We start from the raw sequence: 18,493 nt of genomic DNA, 5'->3' as shown, positions 1-18,493 counted from the left end.
TATGACCCTAAACACACAGTATGCTCAAATTTGTTTGCAATGTAATGTAATGTGGCTGTATTTCGAAAATGTTAAAATAATAACTCCCTGTATCTCGCAAAAAACACATTTTAAACTGATCCATGCTTAGACATTACTTTATCGGTTTCAAGTGCAAGTTACAAGTGATTATGACCTTTTTTTTTAGTCCAAAAGAGACTTAAAACAGGTCCACGTGCTCCAAAATCAGTCCGCTCCTCAGCCACCCTGCTCCAATTATTGCACCAATAACTTGCTGTTACTGTAACGACATTTTCATTAACAAATTGTATGACTTTATTTTACTTGTAGTTGTACAAGTATGTCAATAGAGTTCACCTGAGGGGTGCATAGTGAGTGACCAGGGCCAGTCCATAGTGACCCCATTGTGTATATTTTTAGAATTTCTTTTTTTATTGACTCTTTTTTTAAATATACATTCTCTTTGAGCTTTATATATATTCTAAAATGATATAGTCATTGGAGTAAAACAGTAGTTAATTAATGTTTCCAGTCACACGTCCAGCACAGATGCCACCACTATGTCTAAAAGGTTTGAAGAATAGTTTCCTTGAAAGGCATTGGGCAGTTAATTTTCTCAAGTGGCCACATGAGAAACTGGGACTGTTGTGGCGGGCTGCACAATGGTGCTAAAATCAAAAACTTCAGCTGATTGTTGGGCCCTTCACAACAGTCCCAATCTCTCAAGTTCCCCCTTGAGAAAGTTAATTGTCCACCCCTGCTTTATGACCAAAAAATATTAATATTGCAACGGTCCAATGTCTGCACTCACCATCAGATGGCGCTAAAGTACTGCTTAAGTTGACTCCATTATTTCCCTCTTTATCTCATCTCTCACTTGATTTCCTTTCACAGCACTTACAGGCTCTCTTTCATCCCCCTCGTCCCCTCCCATCCCCTGTCTGAAACAACCCACACACGTCTTGACTGAAAAGAATATTGCATAATCAGAGAGATATGCTGTGGCATATATTCATGGACTAATCTAAATAGAGTTTACTCTAGACGGCTCACCAAACAAGCTGCCTCTCAGATAGATTCAAAGCCACCAGAACTCTAAATCTAAATCTGTGGTAGATTATCAAAGCAAAAGGTCACGTTCAATCCAAAAACACACGCACACACACAGACACACACTTTTCACCACATATTTGGGCCAGACTTTTTCCAGTTCAGTTCACTGGGTTAGTACAAAAGGACGAGGGATACATTAAAGGATTTAACTCTTACAAAAAACAAAAACAAAACATCAAATAGAAAAAGTCTTCACAGAGACAAAAAAGCAGGTGAAGCAGGAAGAGAAAGACAGACAAATTGTGTATCTAGGGGGAGCTGATGTTGGGGTGTGGTGGACATAAAATCCAGTCCATTTTGTGTTATGTCCTCGGGATTCATTGCTTATTTATTGGTTGTTATACAGAAACAGAGAGCATGGGGAATGAAAAATTCAGACAGGAGGAATGCCCTTTCCTCCTTTCAGAAATTGCAATATTACACACACTGGGCAGTAATGGCTCCAGCATGCAGTCATGTCTGCGTGTGGGAAAGAGAGATTTATGGAGGATGTCTATTTCTGCCTATCTCTGACACAGCAGTAAAAATCAGAGAGTGATGTGTGTTTCTGTTCCCGACAAGATCATTTATCTCCAAGTCTAAGTTTTGTTAATTTAAGGGAATATATACAAATTACTGCATTAATGATAAATTGCTTGGATTTCATAGCAAGATAACAGTGGTAATGCCAGTGTATGTCTGTATGTTATAATTATACTTTGAGCAAAGTGTTTCATCAATTCATGGTTGGTTTTAAATGTAGGTTGTATTTCTAGCAGCCAGTGTGATGTCCACATTGGTAGCAGAGAGTCTTAGGGATGAAAATATAAAGGAATATTTACAAGAAATAATACCTTATGAGCAACCAGCTGTGCAATATTTGGTTACAGTTGCCACATTTGGTCATAGTGTCGATGTTTAAAACCAAAGAAAACATCTAAACTAGCTCAGGCAGGCAACTTGTACTGCACTGTATCATAAAAACGAATATGCCAGACTCTCCTCTCATCATGTACCAAATGCACCCTCCCAAATTGGCAGTGTAATGAAGCTGCAGAACTTCTCATCTCTCCCTCTGACACCATGCAGCGATGCAAGGGGTGCTGTTTCACTCCCTCAACCAACCCAGCATCCACCTGTGAGCACTGGGGTGGAGGGTTATTTATTCATCAGTTTCTATGTGCATCTTATTTGTGGGGAGTGATGAGCTCAGTGCCTGGACACCAAACTCGAAGTGTAACCTATTGCTGTAATAAATCAACCATTTCAAATGTGAGTTGTTGGACCGAAGTGCACCTACACACTTCAAGAATACTGATGTGTGTGTGTGAATTTTATTGGAGACATACATGGGTGCATCATTTGATGCCGGCAGCTCCAACAGACTCTAACTAACTGCTTTCTTTCTAACTTTTTTCTGTCTAAATCTCATTTTCTTCAATCCAATATTTTCTTCAATCCTATAAGATAAATAGAAGAAAGCATAGTGGAACAGGCCCCAAGAAAAGGAAGTATAAAAAAGGTCTGCCTGGAGAAGAAAAAGGAAATAGGAAGGTGAAGTGCAAGGAACATGACAGTTTGGGCAATGAGGAGGAAAAAGAGAAAAGGCAAGAAGCTTTGGGTTGGAATATTAGCTGGAAAATTTCCCATCTATCCTGTTCATAATTCATGGATTCCCAGCTCCTCCTGCTGGGGAATTAGGGTCAGGGATCGTAACATAGGCACAGAGTAAGAGAAATCTGCAGATATTCACTGGACAGACAGAGTACGTTAGAGTGAGCATACTGCTCCTGGTTGAAGTGGATGATGCAAAGCACACTATAAAACATCAATAAACTTTGAAAGGCCATGCTACTTACGCTGCAGGTGATTATTCCTCTAAATAATTCATATAGCTTGCACAACCTCTCATTTACACAAATATAGCACAAGTACAGATGTAAATAAATAGCCTGAAGGGATCCATTCAAAAATAGATTTTTGGTATTTGATTAGAATAAATCTTAGAGGCAGCTTGCAGAAGGAGTGAAATCTGTTTATATTTAGCTTTTCAGACCATCATCCGTGCCTTTGTTGATTTCACTTTTGACAGAGCTGGGCTCATAGCTGATCTGTAATTATTCTTCCTTTCCATAAGCAGTAATGCTGACATGAAAATGAGATCAAATTTGATCAGACTCTAGCCTTTTTTCCCTCTAGAAAATGTAAATGTATAACAAACCAACATAAATACACCATCACTGAACCTTTGCAAATCAAGCTTTTTGCTATCCAGCTGCCGTGCAACTTATGGTCCACTATTGTCTCTGTTGGTGCTAGTATCACTACATATAAATTATGCTGACTGTAAAGAGAAAAAAACACATCTCCTGCTAGTTTGTCTTGTGGGTGGAATGCTAGTGTGACAGTAATTCCCTGTTACAGTGCTGGCAATTCATGTAGAAATAAGTAGGAGTTTGAATATATATCCACATCAAAGGGAATCCATCACAATCTGAAAGGTTTTTCATGTCTGAAGCAGTTCTGTTGTGTTAATGCCATCACAAAATAGCTATTCATGTCTGAGCCAGGGAGCTCTGGATTGGAAATCAGCTATTCTACGCCTCCATCTGTCTGTGTGTTCTGTGGTATGTGCTATTTTTCATTCATGTCCTCTGACTCATCCTTCTAATAACTACCCCTATTTCCTCTCTGAAATAGTTTTCAGTTGTTTTCCCGTTGTATGATTACTTGCCATGCCTCTCTGACTCATTCAGTTTATTGCCCAAATAAAGATTTGCATTTTCTTTTTTGTATCATTTAGCCTACATGTCTGAACGGTTTTTCATTAATCATCATCTCCTAGCCTCTAACTGTTTCTTTTTCATCTGACTGCTCCTGATTCTTGCTTGTTACCCTTCCCGTTAAGTTGTGTTTGCTGTCATGGCTTTCACCTTGTTGCCTAAGGGCAGACAGAACCTGTATATAAACAGACTTTATTGCTCCTGCTGTAGTCCAAGCCTCAGCAGGAATCACTGCTTTCTTATGCTATTGTTTGATCTGTTGCTGCATAGCTGAAATTGATATTGAAAAACAATATTAGTAAGTTCAGTGGTTCACCTTTAGATATATTTACACATGTAAGCTTTAGAGAGCACAATTTTCAGATGGTCCATGGCAATAACAATAATATCCCTCTTTGAGCCAATATAAGCCACAGATGTCAGCTCATTGAGTCCTTCAACAACAAACTGGCAACATACACACCCAATGAAACAGAATTAGATTGCTGTTTAAAAAAAAAACAAAAAAACAAAAACCCTGAAATACAAAGAAAAAATAATTTTCCATTAGAGAGCAATCTCAACAAAACTATTCCTGCAAGACAAAATTAGTTACATTTATTGCTTGGAGAATTCTCCTCCACACGAAGCGCTTCGGCTTGCTGATATTTAACCTGCATTTAGAAGATCACATGCGATTAGTAGTGTCCAGTGTGCTATACACATTCTGATTACATTAAATGCACGCTAATGAAATCTGTTTCTGAAAAGCCTCAATTTTGTATAAAAGTTCACCGACGCAAGCATCTTCATGCACAAATATGAATGCGGTAAATGACCCCTGAGGTTTGTGACTCATCTAGAAGATGAATGAGAATGAGAAAAAGGAAGATTTTCATACTGTTTTATTAGCAACAATGTGTCTGTCAGTTATATATTAGAAACAAGAACAGAAACATTTTCTGCAGTACTGTACCGAGTCTGAAAAACCAGCTGAATCATAAAATAAAGCAAGTAATTCAAATACTTCAAGGTAAAAGCAACACTGCATTTCAATATACACTTGTACACTTGTAATAATAATAATAATAATAATAATAATAATAATAATAAATTTCTTCTATACTTCCTTATGGCACTAAATTTCCTGTGCAACTGTCACATAGTTTTAGATTAAAAAATAAGAACATTGAGAACTATTGTGTGTGTCTGCATGTCTGCATGTGTGAGTGTACTTATATGGCTATCTTTGTGAGGACAAGTTTAAAATTGAGAGAGTACTGGGATGGACGTCATTTGTGCCCCTCACCGCTTTTTCAACTTTAACTTGTTGTTTTAACTTGGCTTTAAGGTTATGAGTTGAATGAGGTTCAGATTACACAGGTAAGGATTTGGCAGCTAGTTGTGACAGTTAGGATGAGGGACCGGGGAACGTAAATGAATGTCCTCGCAAAGTTAGATTTACAAACGTGTGTACTGTGGCTTAGTGTATTTGCATGAAAGCACATTTTACAAAGGAAAAAAAACTTAAAAAAAACTCAAATTACTCACTGTTTCACAGTTTGGAAAAAACAAATGAGTAATTTAAAAAAAAGACAGAAAAAGGGAGAAGAAGTACAACAGCATTTACCATCCATTTGCAAGAGAGTGGTAGGTGGGTCCAGAAAGAACAATCCAATCAACTTCAAGTCCCTCCCACAACCACGGGCATTTCCTCTTTTGAATTCAAGCAGTAAATGATTTAACTTATTATTAGTGTGTTCTCTGTCCATAAAAGTCACCAACTGCTCCTCCAGTCAGAAAATTAGCCCTCCAGCCAGGCCGGTCAGCCAAGCGCAGAAAATAAAAACAATCCCAAGAAGGAGCACTGAGTACCTTGGAGCAAGAGCATATATTCCTCAGTCCAATGAATGGAGAAAGGGGAGAGACTACAGTGTATGTTATGGCCTCTTAAATATTTATAGATGTGCCTTTAAAGGTGAATCTTTAGCCCAGGAATCCATACATCAATAAATCAGACAGAACACAAAGAATGTACTGAACGTTCACTAACTTCAGTGAAGAACTATAATCGGGTTCACATTGTAAGCTTACGGTGTTGCTGTAAAAATGTTTTGTGTTTCTGACTGAGTCAGTGTTATAGCATTAATTAGTAAAATAAACAGGTACAAAATAGTTGCAAATCCATTTCTTTGTTATTTAATCTGTTTGGGTCATTCTTTGCATTAAGATAAATTTAGGTTAAAGAAATAATATAATCGCTTCACCCCTTACAATAAAATGTTATTGCAGCCCACCTCTGGGTTCATTGTACACATCGATGACCTGTTGTGTATAACTGGATGGAATAAAACTTGTTAACAATTAATTGAGACACACACACACACACACACACACACACACACACACACACACACACACACACACACACACACACACATGCCGGTATCTTCACATATATGCACACAAATGAAGATCAAAAACCTTTTTGGCACCTAGTCCACACTGCCTGCAAGAATGCAGAGATTTTTCTCTTCTGAAGTGTAAAATACTGTATATACACTGTGTTTTGATGCTCCAAGAAACCAGCCTTTTGTCAAACTATGCAACTCTATGAAAGGATGAGGGAAATCTTCTGTGAGCCCTTTACGTCTTAAAATGTTATGGCATAAGTTACGTCTGTCGAAAATGTCTGCGGGGTGGCAGCTAAACACAACAACCCGCTCCCTCCTCCACTGGCTGTGAGTGATATTTCATAACCTCTATAATCTGTGGATGGAGGACCAGACAGATAATCCCATCATAAGAGAGGGAAACACTGGACTTTTCCTAATCATATTTTGTTTGCAGCAGCTCTGGAAGAGAGAAATCCCTACTGAACATCATTTTGACACATCATGAATCTGCCTATCCTACAGGCCACGGTAGAGGAGCCCAGAGGAAGTAGGGCAACACAGACTTTATCAGATCATAAAAGAAATTAATTAATCTTTAAAAAAAAAAGATTCAAAACAAGTTTATGTTGTTGGTAATTTAATATTTTAAACACTTTGTCTTGGCCCAAGTGTGAGGACCTGAGCATAGTACCTTTGAAAGAACTGTCCTGAGAGCCAGCTGAGTCCTCCATTCTGCAAAAAGTGACTGGTAGAATGAGACCAGACTAGATCGGACTACACAGGTCAAGACGACAAAAACACAGTCTCATTCAAGCCCAGTCCAGCCCAGGCCATTAAGATGAATGTAAGAATCAGCTTAAACTAAGTTAAACCTTACCCAGCTAAACATCAGTGCTGATGCTACAGCTGCGTGTGAACATGTCCCTCATGGTAACTGAACGGGCAAGGTTTGGTTTACGATAGTTTGAAATGTTTACAGGCACTGGCAGGTCCAGATCCTGCTGCTGGACACTGCGATAGCTGATCCGGTCCCCTCCGTTCCTCAACCCATCTGGTTGGTGGTGGAGCTGCGGCTGAGGTGGCTGGAGGTAGAAAGGCATCTCATAGTGTGTACAGGATGGGCAGAAGGTCTGCGATCGTGTCAGTTTCCTGGCCATTGGAGGGGTGGAAAAAAGGGCAGGGCCATTTGGGATGGAGGAGGCGGCGGCTGTAGCCGCCACAATGTTGTGATTGGAGTGAACCGGCGGGAGGTGAGATGTAACGGCAAAGTCTGGCTCCTCCTCCTCCGACTCAGACTCTTCCTTCTTGCAGCAATAATACTGATAGAAACAGAGGGACAAAAGTGGGAGATGGGCAAAGATGAAAAAAGTGGTGACGAGAGAAGAAAGAAGAAAAAGTACCAAATGATGTCAAATGTGCACGAGAAAGAGCTGTCTCAATGATCACTCAATTATCTCTTGAGGGGTTCTCTTGTGTTGTAAACAGACTCCAGTTTGCAGCTGAGGTATTATGGTTGTGGTATGACCTAGCTTTCAAATTAATTCCTGGCATCTTGCCATCTAATATCTGCTGTAATTTGGGGATTACTTTTGATCCAGAGAAATGTTGTCAGGAAAGGATCTTACAGTTTCCCTTCTAGCTATGTTACCTGGGTTCCCAGAGGATCACGGTAAATGGACTGCATTTATGTAGTGCTTTTATCTGAGAAGCTTTAAACCTTGCTTCTTATTCATCTTTTCACTCCCACAGCACACACACTAAGTTACTATTCATAGGCCCCTACACTTTTTGTACACGTAATATGAATTTAACTAATTCACACTTAATAACAATGATTTTGGGGGCTATTTTCTTTTGAAGAGAGAAATGAAAACATATTTTTAATTAAAATGATTTTGCTACTGCACGACAAAACCGGTTCAGATAAATTAGAACCTGAGGGAAGTCTACCTGTGGCAAACTCCCACAGGTAATGCTGAATGTTAGCATGAAAATCGAGAAAACTGAGGAATTCTCTGTGAGACAAGGAGCAAATGTGTAAAACCATTTATAAAGCTTAGGCCTTAATAATTGTGATATGAAAGAAGAGTGGAACCACCAGGTATCCTCCTCGAGTTGATTGTTAGGGAGGCATCCAAGAGCTCAACCTTCACTTTAACAGCTCCTCAGCAGAGACGGGAAAGACAACTACCTCAGCAGCAACTCATCAACCACTGCTTAAAGATGTCCAAGTCAGTACATATGGCAAACACTTGGCCTTGTTTATTACCTTGCTAAAATGAGGCATGGTTGTTACTGTGCCAAAAATGACAGTCTCTACTTTCTGAAGGGAGAAAAGAAAGACGTGTCCCAACACATACTGTACTCCAAGGCTGTGGTTCACTACTGAAATCTTTGCCATTCTGCCTGCTGTCCACATCTTGCTCAGTTGCACAGGTGTGGAAATGAATGCCAGTATTGATGTGTGTCAGCAGCCAACAACGTTAGGTAGATTTTTAGCTCGCCTACAGACCGCTGAAAACTACTTTAGGTGATTGCTAAGATTCCTTTCCTGTTTTTCATACAATTTGTTTGGTAACAAAAAATGAAATAAGATTGTTCAAATTGTGATGAACTTACAATAATTGTAATGAGTTTCTAATCCTGGGCTGACAGAGCCGGGGGTCTTTGTCCTCTGTCCGTTTTATGTTTTGAATGATCAGTTGTGTAATTAAATTTTTTTTTTGAAAACCTTGCTCTCAATTGGTTTTCCGTTTCCACTAGAATCAGATGCAATTGACAATGCATTAGCATAGTTTTACAGATTAAAGCAGCATAATTACACAACTCAAAGTACAATCTCTTACCTGCAGTTCTGCAAAAAGTAAATAGAATGAACAAAACAGATGATGAAGTCTCACCTGCAGCCTACAGTAGCACAGTACTGCGATGATAAGGAGTAATATAACCGAAGCTAGAATTCCACCAGTGATGACCACAGTCCCGGCTGTCATTCGAATTGCTCTCCATCAACACCCTGCAAAGAGGAAGAGGAGGGAAGGAGGGGAAGAAAGGAAGAGACAGGGGGTGGTGGTGGGTGGAAAGAGTTGGAGCATAGAGGAGGGTACGGGGTGAAATGAAGGAGCAAAAAGGCACACAATTCATCAGTTCAGTAGCTTCATTAAGTAGATTATAACTGTGTGTCATCTCAGTGGTGCTTATTGAATTATCCAGCAGCTAGGAGACATGTAATAGAATCATCCCACAAGTGCTGCTTATAATATAGACAGCATCTCAGACTGAAACACGAAGTGTGTGAGTGAGGGGGAGAATCTGTTTAGCGGGAGGACGGAAAAAAAGGATGAATTGCAGAAATGTCGAGAGGAACGAGGTAAACCGTTGCACAGATAGATGAGGAGAGATGCAACTACAACAGGGTGCAGTCAGTTTGGAGAAATGATGCGGCAAGTAAAATTTGCAGTCAAGCTCACCGAGATATTCTTCATGCTGCTGTGGTTCAACAAAGAACTGATAGGAACCCGTCCAAAAACAATATAATGTGAGGTGGTGTGCAAAGCAGATCATCAAAAGATCAGTCAGCAGGACTGTTGCAAGTAAACAGCCGTGACCTGTGAATTCGGATATTAAGTCAAAGGTCATAGCAAAGAGAAATGCAAATGCAAACCCAGGAAATTTGAAAGTGGATTTATTAAGTTATAGCATATTACAGTGCTTCTTTTATGTGATTCACAGCTTCCAAGCCACAAGTCAGATTGGAGTATTTTTGATCGATACTTGTTGGCTGAAATTTCTTGGTTTACATTTCACATTAAGGTGGAAATTATGCAGCGGGAATTCTACAGAATATCATAAGAAGACAGGTCCATTAGCTCCGTGGTTCCATTTAAGACACTAAAATAGTGAAAGTAATCACACAGTGGTGTATAATTCATATGTTATTATTCAACCTCAGTGATATGTAATATTTTTGAAAAACCTTGAAGGCACTTATCAGATGAGGGCACAGACCTTTTCCCTTCATTATAGCCGCAATCTGGAAGTGTCATAGAACCGCACCAACACACTACATTGTGGATAATTGCTTGAAACCAAAAATAGGCCAGCAGGCTTGTTGCTAAGCTATGACTCATTGGTGCAAGCCATTAACAGCAACAAGCACACTGCAGCATAGGTCTATGTTGTCAAGATCTAACTTGAATGTGACATGGGCAAACACTAAAAAAGAAATACTAAAAATAAACAGGACTGCCACCAAATCTTGCAGTATCCAGTTTACCCTGACTTCTGCTTTCAGAACATGATGCGAGCAATGCTGAGCATCCATCAGCTTACTCACATTAAGTTTACTGTCAGCTGTGTGTCACTGGGCATTTGGTATTTAGTATGACACCTGACACAGTGACCTTCTCACACAGTCATTAGATTTAAGTGAAACTGTTTAAACCGTAGACTGTATAAAATAATCTCTCAGCATGATGTGAGATGCTTTATAAAGTCAGAATAGATGTCTCTATGGTAGCTACCAGCCCTATCGACAAACACAGCACAGCTTCTCCTCACTCAAGCTTCAATTCAGCTGGACTCTAATTCAATCTGCAGGCCGCACAGTGCACCAACCAAATCAATATGGAGGACAAGAAAGAACAGAGCGTTTTGGCCTTAAAGGCTTCTAGTTTAATTGATAGGGAAACGAGGTGATTCGATGGCAATATGGTTGCCAGGAAAATAAGAGAACAGGATGTTCAGGTGGCGCTAAGCAACGTTTGTGTATCAATGTTTTGCACCTTTATTTAGTAGAGTGCATAAGAAAAGTGACAGAACAATGACAGTGGCTAGGCTAAGCCTAGTAGTTTAATATTTGCGTGCAGACTATCAGACCTTGAAATGTTTGAGTTTTATTTATTTATCAATGAACTTAAAACTACACTAACATTTTGTTATTATTGTAAAATACTGTAAAAATATACCCTGTTTTATTTGATTTTATAACCTGCAACCTTACTTTTTTTTGGGCCACTCTTACTGCAGGAGCTCTTTTGGATGATTGCAAGCAGCTGTTTTAAAGACCAATTGTCTGCCACCTTCCAGCTTCAAGCAATAGATAAGCTGAATGAATAGCAAGTCAACAAAGTTAAATATTTATCATCTTTCTCCAGAATCTGTGGGCAATATCCTGGATGTTCATGGACAATATGAAGATGAAAGCCAATGTTGCTCTGACAAAAAAAAGTTTCTGCCTAAAATATGATATGCTGGTCTTTAATAATCAGTTATTATTAAAGTTAAAGACTTCTTAAATAATAAATATATAATAATAATGATGATAATAATAAAAAGATGGGCACATGAATTAAAAAGTTATATGTTTAGGGTGCTGGGGCAGTATAAATGAGTATTATTTAGTCTGCAGCATTTACCTGCATCCTTTTAAGACCACAGGGCACAGCTTTATAAAGGTGGAATTAGATTTAAGGACGACTGAAGACAACATCGCGTAACAGATGATCCCACTATGTGTGCAGACCTGTGTGGCCTCATTTAAGTAACCAACACAGATTCTCAAGCACCTAATAATTAGTGCTGCTTATACTCAGCAGTCTGAATCCCTTCAGTGCAAACTCAGCATGAGACCAGATCATCAGTGTTGGGCTTTTAGACCTTAATATCAATTTTCAATCTGAAAACCTTGACTAGTGTCTTTTTTGTTTCACCAGCAGATGGTGACATAGAGCAGTACACGGCCTACAAAAACAGGTTTCAAAAGGAAATGATCAAAATTACATTTAAATTTTAAAATAAAATACTAGAAAGTTAGTTGTTTTTTTTTGTTTGTTTTAGAAAATAACACTTGTCTACAGACAATTAAAAATGCATCCTCTAAATGTAAATGAATCTTAAAGCCAAACATTAAGCTCAAACAAGACTGAGATAAAATTCCAGTTATAGTGAGATAAATTTACAATGAAAAGAACAGAAAATAAAACATTCCAAAAGTATAAATAAATAAATACCAGTGAAGGAAAAAATGAATAAAAGCTGTAATAAAGATTAAAAGAAGACAACACAAGTAAGTCAAAAAAAGAAGAAACCACTGACTCTGCATGTGGGATCTGCTCAGAGAGCATGCTCCAAAGTCAAGGAGCCCTGATCACAAAAGTACAGTCACAACCACTTTTATATATTACTAACTATTCTATATGCTAGAGTGTCTGTATAGGTCCTCTTTTTTTATTTGTAGGACTTGTTTATATTTTATGAATAATTTTAAAAATCAAACCATAGAGCCACGCTCCAAACAGCTGCCTTGCGGTCATATGTCTTATCACCATCTGTCAGAGGTACCAGGGGGATCTGCCAGGTCCGGGATCCCCATCGTCAATCCTCGGCATCTCAACATTGTGTGAGATTCTCAGCAACACCTCACACATCAGCACACATCATATATAAGCATGAACAACGTAAGAGAAAAATTAGCTGGACTGCCAACATTAGACTGTTGCCCTTAATAGTCCATATGTGAAATCAAATGTTCCTTACATGTGTAGGTGCATTATACAAAAAAGTTCCTTTGTAAAAGACATTACTGTTGTGCCAGTTGCAGCTTGCTTAATTGAAGTGGTTTGTCAGGCACCAGGCCAAAAGAATGAGCACATGCATGATCAGGACTGCGTGCACATAATTCTGACTCGGTGTCATACAAATCCTTTTCTGTCTTGTCTCAAATGATGATTTGTGGACTGAGCTGATTTCTGACTTTTCTCACTGATATTCCTTCATGAAAGTTATTATGGTGTGCACAAAAACACACACACGTGCATGTAGCATTTCTCATTCTGCAGGCTAGGCTGGTGCTGTGTATCTCCTGGGGCTACATTAATCAGATCAGTGTGTGAGCGATGTGTTGCAGCAAGGCGACAAACAGTGTTAATTATTTAACCACACACACTCACGCTCGTGCGCGCACAGACGCGTGCATATACGCAATCCAGACCCCATTGTGAAATAGTGAAATACTGGAGCGAGGCAATCTTGTCCACTCAGCTGCTTTTGCTGGTATTCGTCCACAGGAATGACAAGAGTTAGGGGCAAAAGAAGAATAGCCGTGTGCACACTCGCACACAAACACACACAAACACTCACATGCAATAATTTTAGTAGTAGCTAACATGCTCAGACAGAGGGCTTTGGAATAAAATGCCACGCTTCGATGAAACATGGCAGGGATCACAGCAAAAGGTCTTGCTTGGAATAATGGCTGCTGACAGGCTTTCAGTTCAGTGGGGAAGAAGTACGCAGTAGGTGGTGGATTCGAGTAACACACACAAGAGACAATAACATGCCCTGAGAACAATGGGAAGAGCTCTGTTATAATGGTAGCTGTCAAAGGGTGATTTTACACACATTTACAACGACAGAGTGTACCTACACATGGTTTTTTACAGAAATGACAAGATCCAAAGCCTCCTGAGAAGTATGCATTATTTAGCGAAAGAAGTGCTCACGTTTCTGCTCCAGTAGCTCCAGTTTTCAATCTCACAATCTTAACTGGTAACAAAGTTCCAAAATATGAATATAGGGACACGCAGAAAACAACAATGCCTCATCAACTCTGTCTGATTACAGTTTTTTGGCCCGTAATGAGTCCTTGCTCTTTAATAAGCTGTGCAATCAGGGAGCATTCAACTAGTATAAATGACATAATTTCAACCTGCAGGATGTATACTTTTATTGGAAGACATTATGTCATTTTGTTCGTCATTTCGTTTTGAGGCTTTGGTTTCTGTATTAATTTTGTAAAAAGCACATCTTGTGGCCTTACTTCTCCATTTTTGTACCTCTCTTCTGTCCTCCTGCCTGTGACCTGGAAAATGAGGTCAGAAACTCAATTCCTGAAGTGCATCTCAAAGAGAGAGAAGTTTTATGGGAGAGTGGGGATGCATAGGTGTATCATTTGCAAACGTTTCTTTGAAACCTGTGATCTAACAGGCATGACACACACAGAGAAATTGTGTTCCTTTTGCATTCATAACTTTAATTAGTTATTTCAGATGATTCCACAGTCAAAATTTCTGCCGACCACACTGTGAACTTAATCAAAAGTAATGCTTCTAATGATGTCATGATATCAAAAAGTGAAATAGAGAGAAATGTAAAAGTGGACAGCACATTGTGTTACTTTAAACTGAAAGCTTTGAATCAAGGATTTCTCATTTTGTTAAAATGAGTCTTGTTGTCGGCTGCTCTGCTCATGTGGCAAAGGTAAGGATGGAAGGAAAAATGAGAAAAGAGAACAGGAACCTGTGTTTGTTGGCATTTGTTTTTTCCGTGACATCTGTACTCCCCGAGTTTTTGTCTTTTCATCTTTCATCTTAATCTTTTTGTGTTTTTATGCTAACATGTCCCCTCGCTTGCGTCACTCGTGTCTGTCTCTCAGATCACGACTCCTCCCAGTGTAGATGTGTGTGAGAGATGCGTGAACTGCGTGCTTCCACTGGATCAGATTTGAAGGATGTCAGACATTTTTCTTCCTATTATACAGTGTTTTACCACCATAGAGCATCTATCTATCTTATTGATAGATAGATGTTTGTGTATCTCTGTGAAATCTCTTTGAGCTGTATGTAGATTTGCATATAAATCATGTTTCACTAGCTGGGCCCACGTCCTCATTTTAGGTTTGACAGCGTTTTAGTAGCTTGCAGAACTGGGTGAACCTATATAGATGAAGGAGCGTGTTTGGAGGCGTGGTCCTGCTCCTGAAATTCTGATACAGCATCTCCAGAAATTGTTTGCATAATCAAAATAGATAATTACTTGTTATACATTTTCTTTATCATGTTTAAAATTTAGAGTCACATTGGGGCTAGGGCCTTTCCATTTGACAAAGGGGTAAAGGTGGGGTCACCAGTCCATACCCTCTTCTCAAAAATTCTGTCCTGGATGTAAACTTGTGAGAAAGTGCTGCAGATGCTACCCGGTTTATTTTTGAATTACTTACACAGCCAGATTGTCTGTGTCCTCCACTGCTTTCTCTATCAATTTTAAATAGGAAAGTCTTGTGCTGCATAACCCCCCCCAACAAAAAAACCCCAACTGCAAAACTGCAACAAGTTAACATGTCAGCTGAAACTGAAGACTACTTGTATTAGCAAAATATATACTCTGACTGAACTGTGGGTAATGTTAATCTGGATTAATAATGCTCAGTATCAGTCCATCAGTGTTATAGGAATGCAGTGATTCTCTCGAGTCTATGAGTGTTGCATTAATCTTTTATCTATGGCGATCGTTGAACCTTATTCCTACACTTCCAAGGTTAACTTCTGCAAGAGTATGGCTGTGTAGATTGTTGCAATCAAAGCCAGTTTTTTTGAGCAATAATCATAAAATTCAATGTGGCAATCAAATTTGAAATATTGAATTAAATTAAAAAAATTAACTAAAAACTACATGAAAAACTACAACTTAAGTTTCTAGTTTGTTTAACATGTGAAAGCACATGCAGGCAGTGACAAATGTTAAAAAATTCACATCCACTTTTCCTAATATGAGTTTGAAGTGCACTCTTTTTCTTTTTCTTTCTTTCTTTCTTTCTTTTTTTTTTTAAATGGCTTCTACTTTTTTCCTTTAGCCTTGTTAAATGAACCTGCTCTACATTATCCTCTCGGGTGGCACTGACCCTGACTGGCATTACTCAACTCTGTGTCCCTGACTCAGTCTATACCCGCATAAAATATCACCTGGTGCACAAAATATATTTTGCCAGCATTTGTGTCCCTGCATCCACCTTCAAGAATAATGACAACACACACCTATCCTGAGGTAAAGCTCAGGATAACTGAGGTGCTTTTTTCTTTGGTAGACAGCAATCGTTTTCATCCATCCTGTGTGTCCTAGCATTACCTAGGCAACATGTCTGTAATTAGTGCCCCTCTATGAATGATATATCATAAAAATGGCTCTTGGCTTGTGTGAATATAGCACCATGAGGACATTTTAAGGACTTAACAGTGACCTGGGGGTCTCTCCATTTAATTATACAGCTTGCTAAATGTGTCTCATCTATCTAAATGACCTTGCTTAGTTGTTCTTCCAGTTCAAATTGCAAACTGAGGTAGAAGGTACTCCTATAACTTTAAATGTGTTGTGCAAGGACTAAAGTAATGGAGCATGACTTTCCTTCCTTGCTAATAGCATTTTTAGACGTTGACTATTTGTTTTTTAACAGCAGTCCCAATTTATTTTAGGAGTATATATTTGGCAATGTCATGGTACAATATCATGATATTATAATACTAGTATGATAGTAATTATGCACATCTGTTCAACTGCTTGCTAAGGCAGATATCTAAACAGTCAGTCATATGGCAGCAACTCAGTGCATTCAGGCATGTAGTCATGGTCAAGACTCCAAAACTTCAAACTGAACATCAGAACATCAGAAGGGGGAAAAAGTGATTTTAAATGACTTTCAATGTGGTTCGGTTGTTGGTACCAGGCAGGCTGGTCTGAATATTTCAGAAGCAGTTCTCTGGGAGAAAATGTCTTGTTGATGCCAGAGGTCAGAGGAGAATAGCCAGACTGCTTTGAGCTAATAGAAAGGCAACAATAACTCAAATAACAAAATTATGCAGAAGAGCATCTCTGAATGCACAACACATAGAACCATGCTAAACCACTTTTATCATACCACAAAGCAATAAATCACATCTTGAGGTGGTTTCTTGAACATGACAATGAGTTCAGTGTACTCAAATGGCCTCCACAGTCACAAGATGTCAATCCAGTAGGGCCCCTTTGGAATTTGACAGCTGACAAATGTGCAATGACTGTGTAATGCTATCATGCAAATATTGACCAAATTCTCGGAGGAATATTTTCAACACCTTGTTGAATCTTTTTCATGAAGAATTAAGTCAGTTGTGCAGCCAAATGTTCACCCAGCCCTACTAAGCAATGTCCTGTGAGCATATATTACTCCAAGTGCTTTCAAAGCAGCACCATCCACTTCAGCATTTATCAACAAGAAAATGCTAGGTTCTGTCTCAGTGTTTGGAGAAATCCACTACAGATAATGACGAATAATAATAAAAAAAAGGATGCCCAAATGTTTGCATATCCCTATGCTGAAAACAACAAACTTCTCATTTGGAGACACTCAAATGGAATAAATAATATCACTTTTTGTTCTGATGAAGCTATAAACAGGCCTGTTAGATACAAATCTCACTGATGATGTCCTTTTACATTTACAATCCACAGGAGGAAGCCATTAGTTCTAGTGATTTCATTATAGGTGTTCTTTTGTGAGTTGCTCAGGTAAAGTGTCTTAATCACATCAGTGTGGAAGAAGCACAGAAGTTAAAGTGCACGCAATTCTGAAAGATAGAGGCAGACACACTTATTCCCCACGCTTCTCAGCAGGGTGTTCAAGGGTCTTGAACAGTGTAAAAGCTATAGTTTCCCTTTTCTATGTGGATAAAAATGGGACAAAAAAAGTACGACATCTATCTATCTGTCAGTTTATTGTTCTGCCCTCTCATATTAAAGGAAATTAGCGTTCATTTTCAAATCATTTTAAAATAATTGCATACAATCACGTTTTGTCAGCCTGCCACTGCACTTCCTACTCCTCCCCACAGCCCTACCCTGTTTTACCCTCCGCTGTGAAAATCATACCACTTGTCTGTGAATGACAGGTTGTAATCTTGATGCCACAGAGAGCTGAAGTCGACTAACAGATCTTACAGTCGGTTGAAATCATAGCTGATGAATTGAAAAGCAGTTGTTAGTCCCGCAAGTTAGAAAGCTTTAAGTTCCTGTCAAGAGAATGTATGGAGTACGTATGTGTGGAGAGAAGGGTTAAAGTCTTAGCACCAAGCAAAGCCCCTTAATCGAGGCGGGGTGCACATATAGATGCCTATTCAATTTGGGTCACTTGTTGGTTACACTGCTTCTGGTTTACTCCTAATTCATAAAAATGGCTTACAATCAATTTTGACTCTTTGTAGTTATGCATAGTTAGTAGTTATGCATAAAACCTTGCTTTGATCTTAAATTAAATTAAATTCTCCAGCTCATCATGCAGTGATATTACAAGTTGAAATGCTTTAAAGTCTGCAGTGAACTTTGCACATGCTTTATTAACAATGTGAGAGGAATTGATAATTAAAGATGTTAATTGCAAGGTGCAACCTGCTTTGAATTAAAAACAGGGTGCTAGTTTTATAGATTCAGTTATTT

At 38.9% G+C, this 18,493-nt stretch overlaps 1 protein-coding gene across 1 annotated transcript in view; it reads right to left on the bottom strand.

The window, feature by feature from the left end:
- Positions 1 to 6,271: 6,271 nt before the first annotated feature.
- Positions 6,272 to 18,493, bottom strand: part of LOC102198218 (protein FAM163B-like) — a 19,568-nt gene continuing 7,346 nt past the window's right edge. Inside the window, exons 2-3 of the mRNA XM_005729283.1 lie at positions 9,151 to 9,266; positions 6,272 to 7,569 (exon numbers count right to left, since the gene is read on the bottom strand). Coding sequence (XP_005729340.1) covers positions 7,132 to 7,569; positions 9,151 to 9,243 — 531 coding nt within the window. The 5' untranslated portion in view covers positions 9,244 to 9,266 and the 3' untranslated portion in view covers positions 6,272 to 7,131. The remainder of the gene's footprint in view (positions 7,570 to 9,150; positions 9,267 to 18,493) is intronic.

The sequence above is a fragment of the Pundamilia nyererei genome, unplaced genomic scaffold, assembly GCF_000239375.1.
Source record: "Pundamilia nyererei isolate P.nyererei 1_Seehausen unplaced genomic scaffold, PunNye1.0 scaffold00032, whole genome shotgun sequence".
Classification (NCBI taxonomy): domain Eukaryota; kingdom Metazoa; phylum Chordata; class Actinopteri; order Cichliformes; family Cichlidae; genus Pundamilia; species Pundamilia nyererei.
The sequence above is the reverse complement of the archived record's forward strand: the minus strand, read 5'-3'. Positions and strand labels throughout refer to the sequence as shown.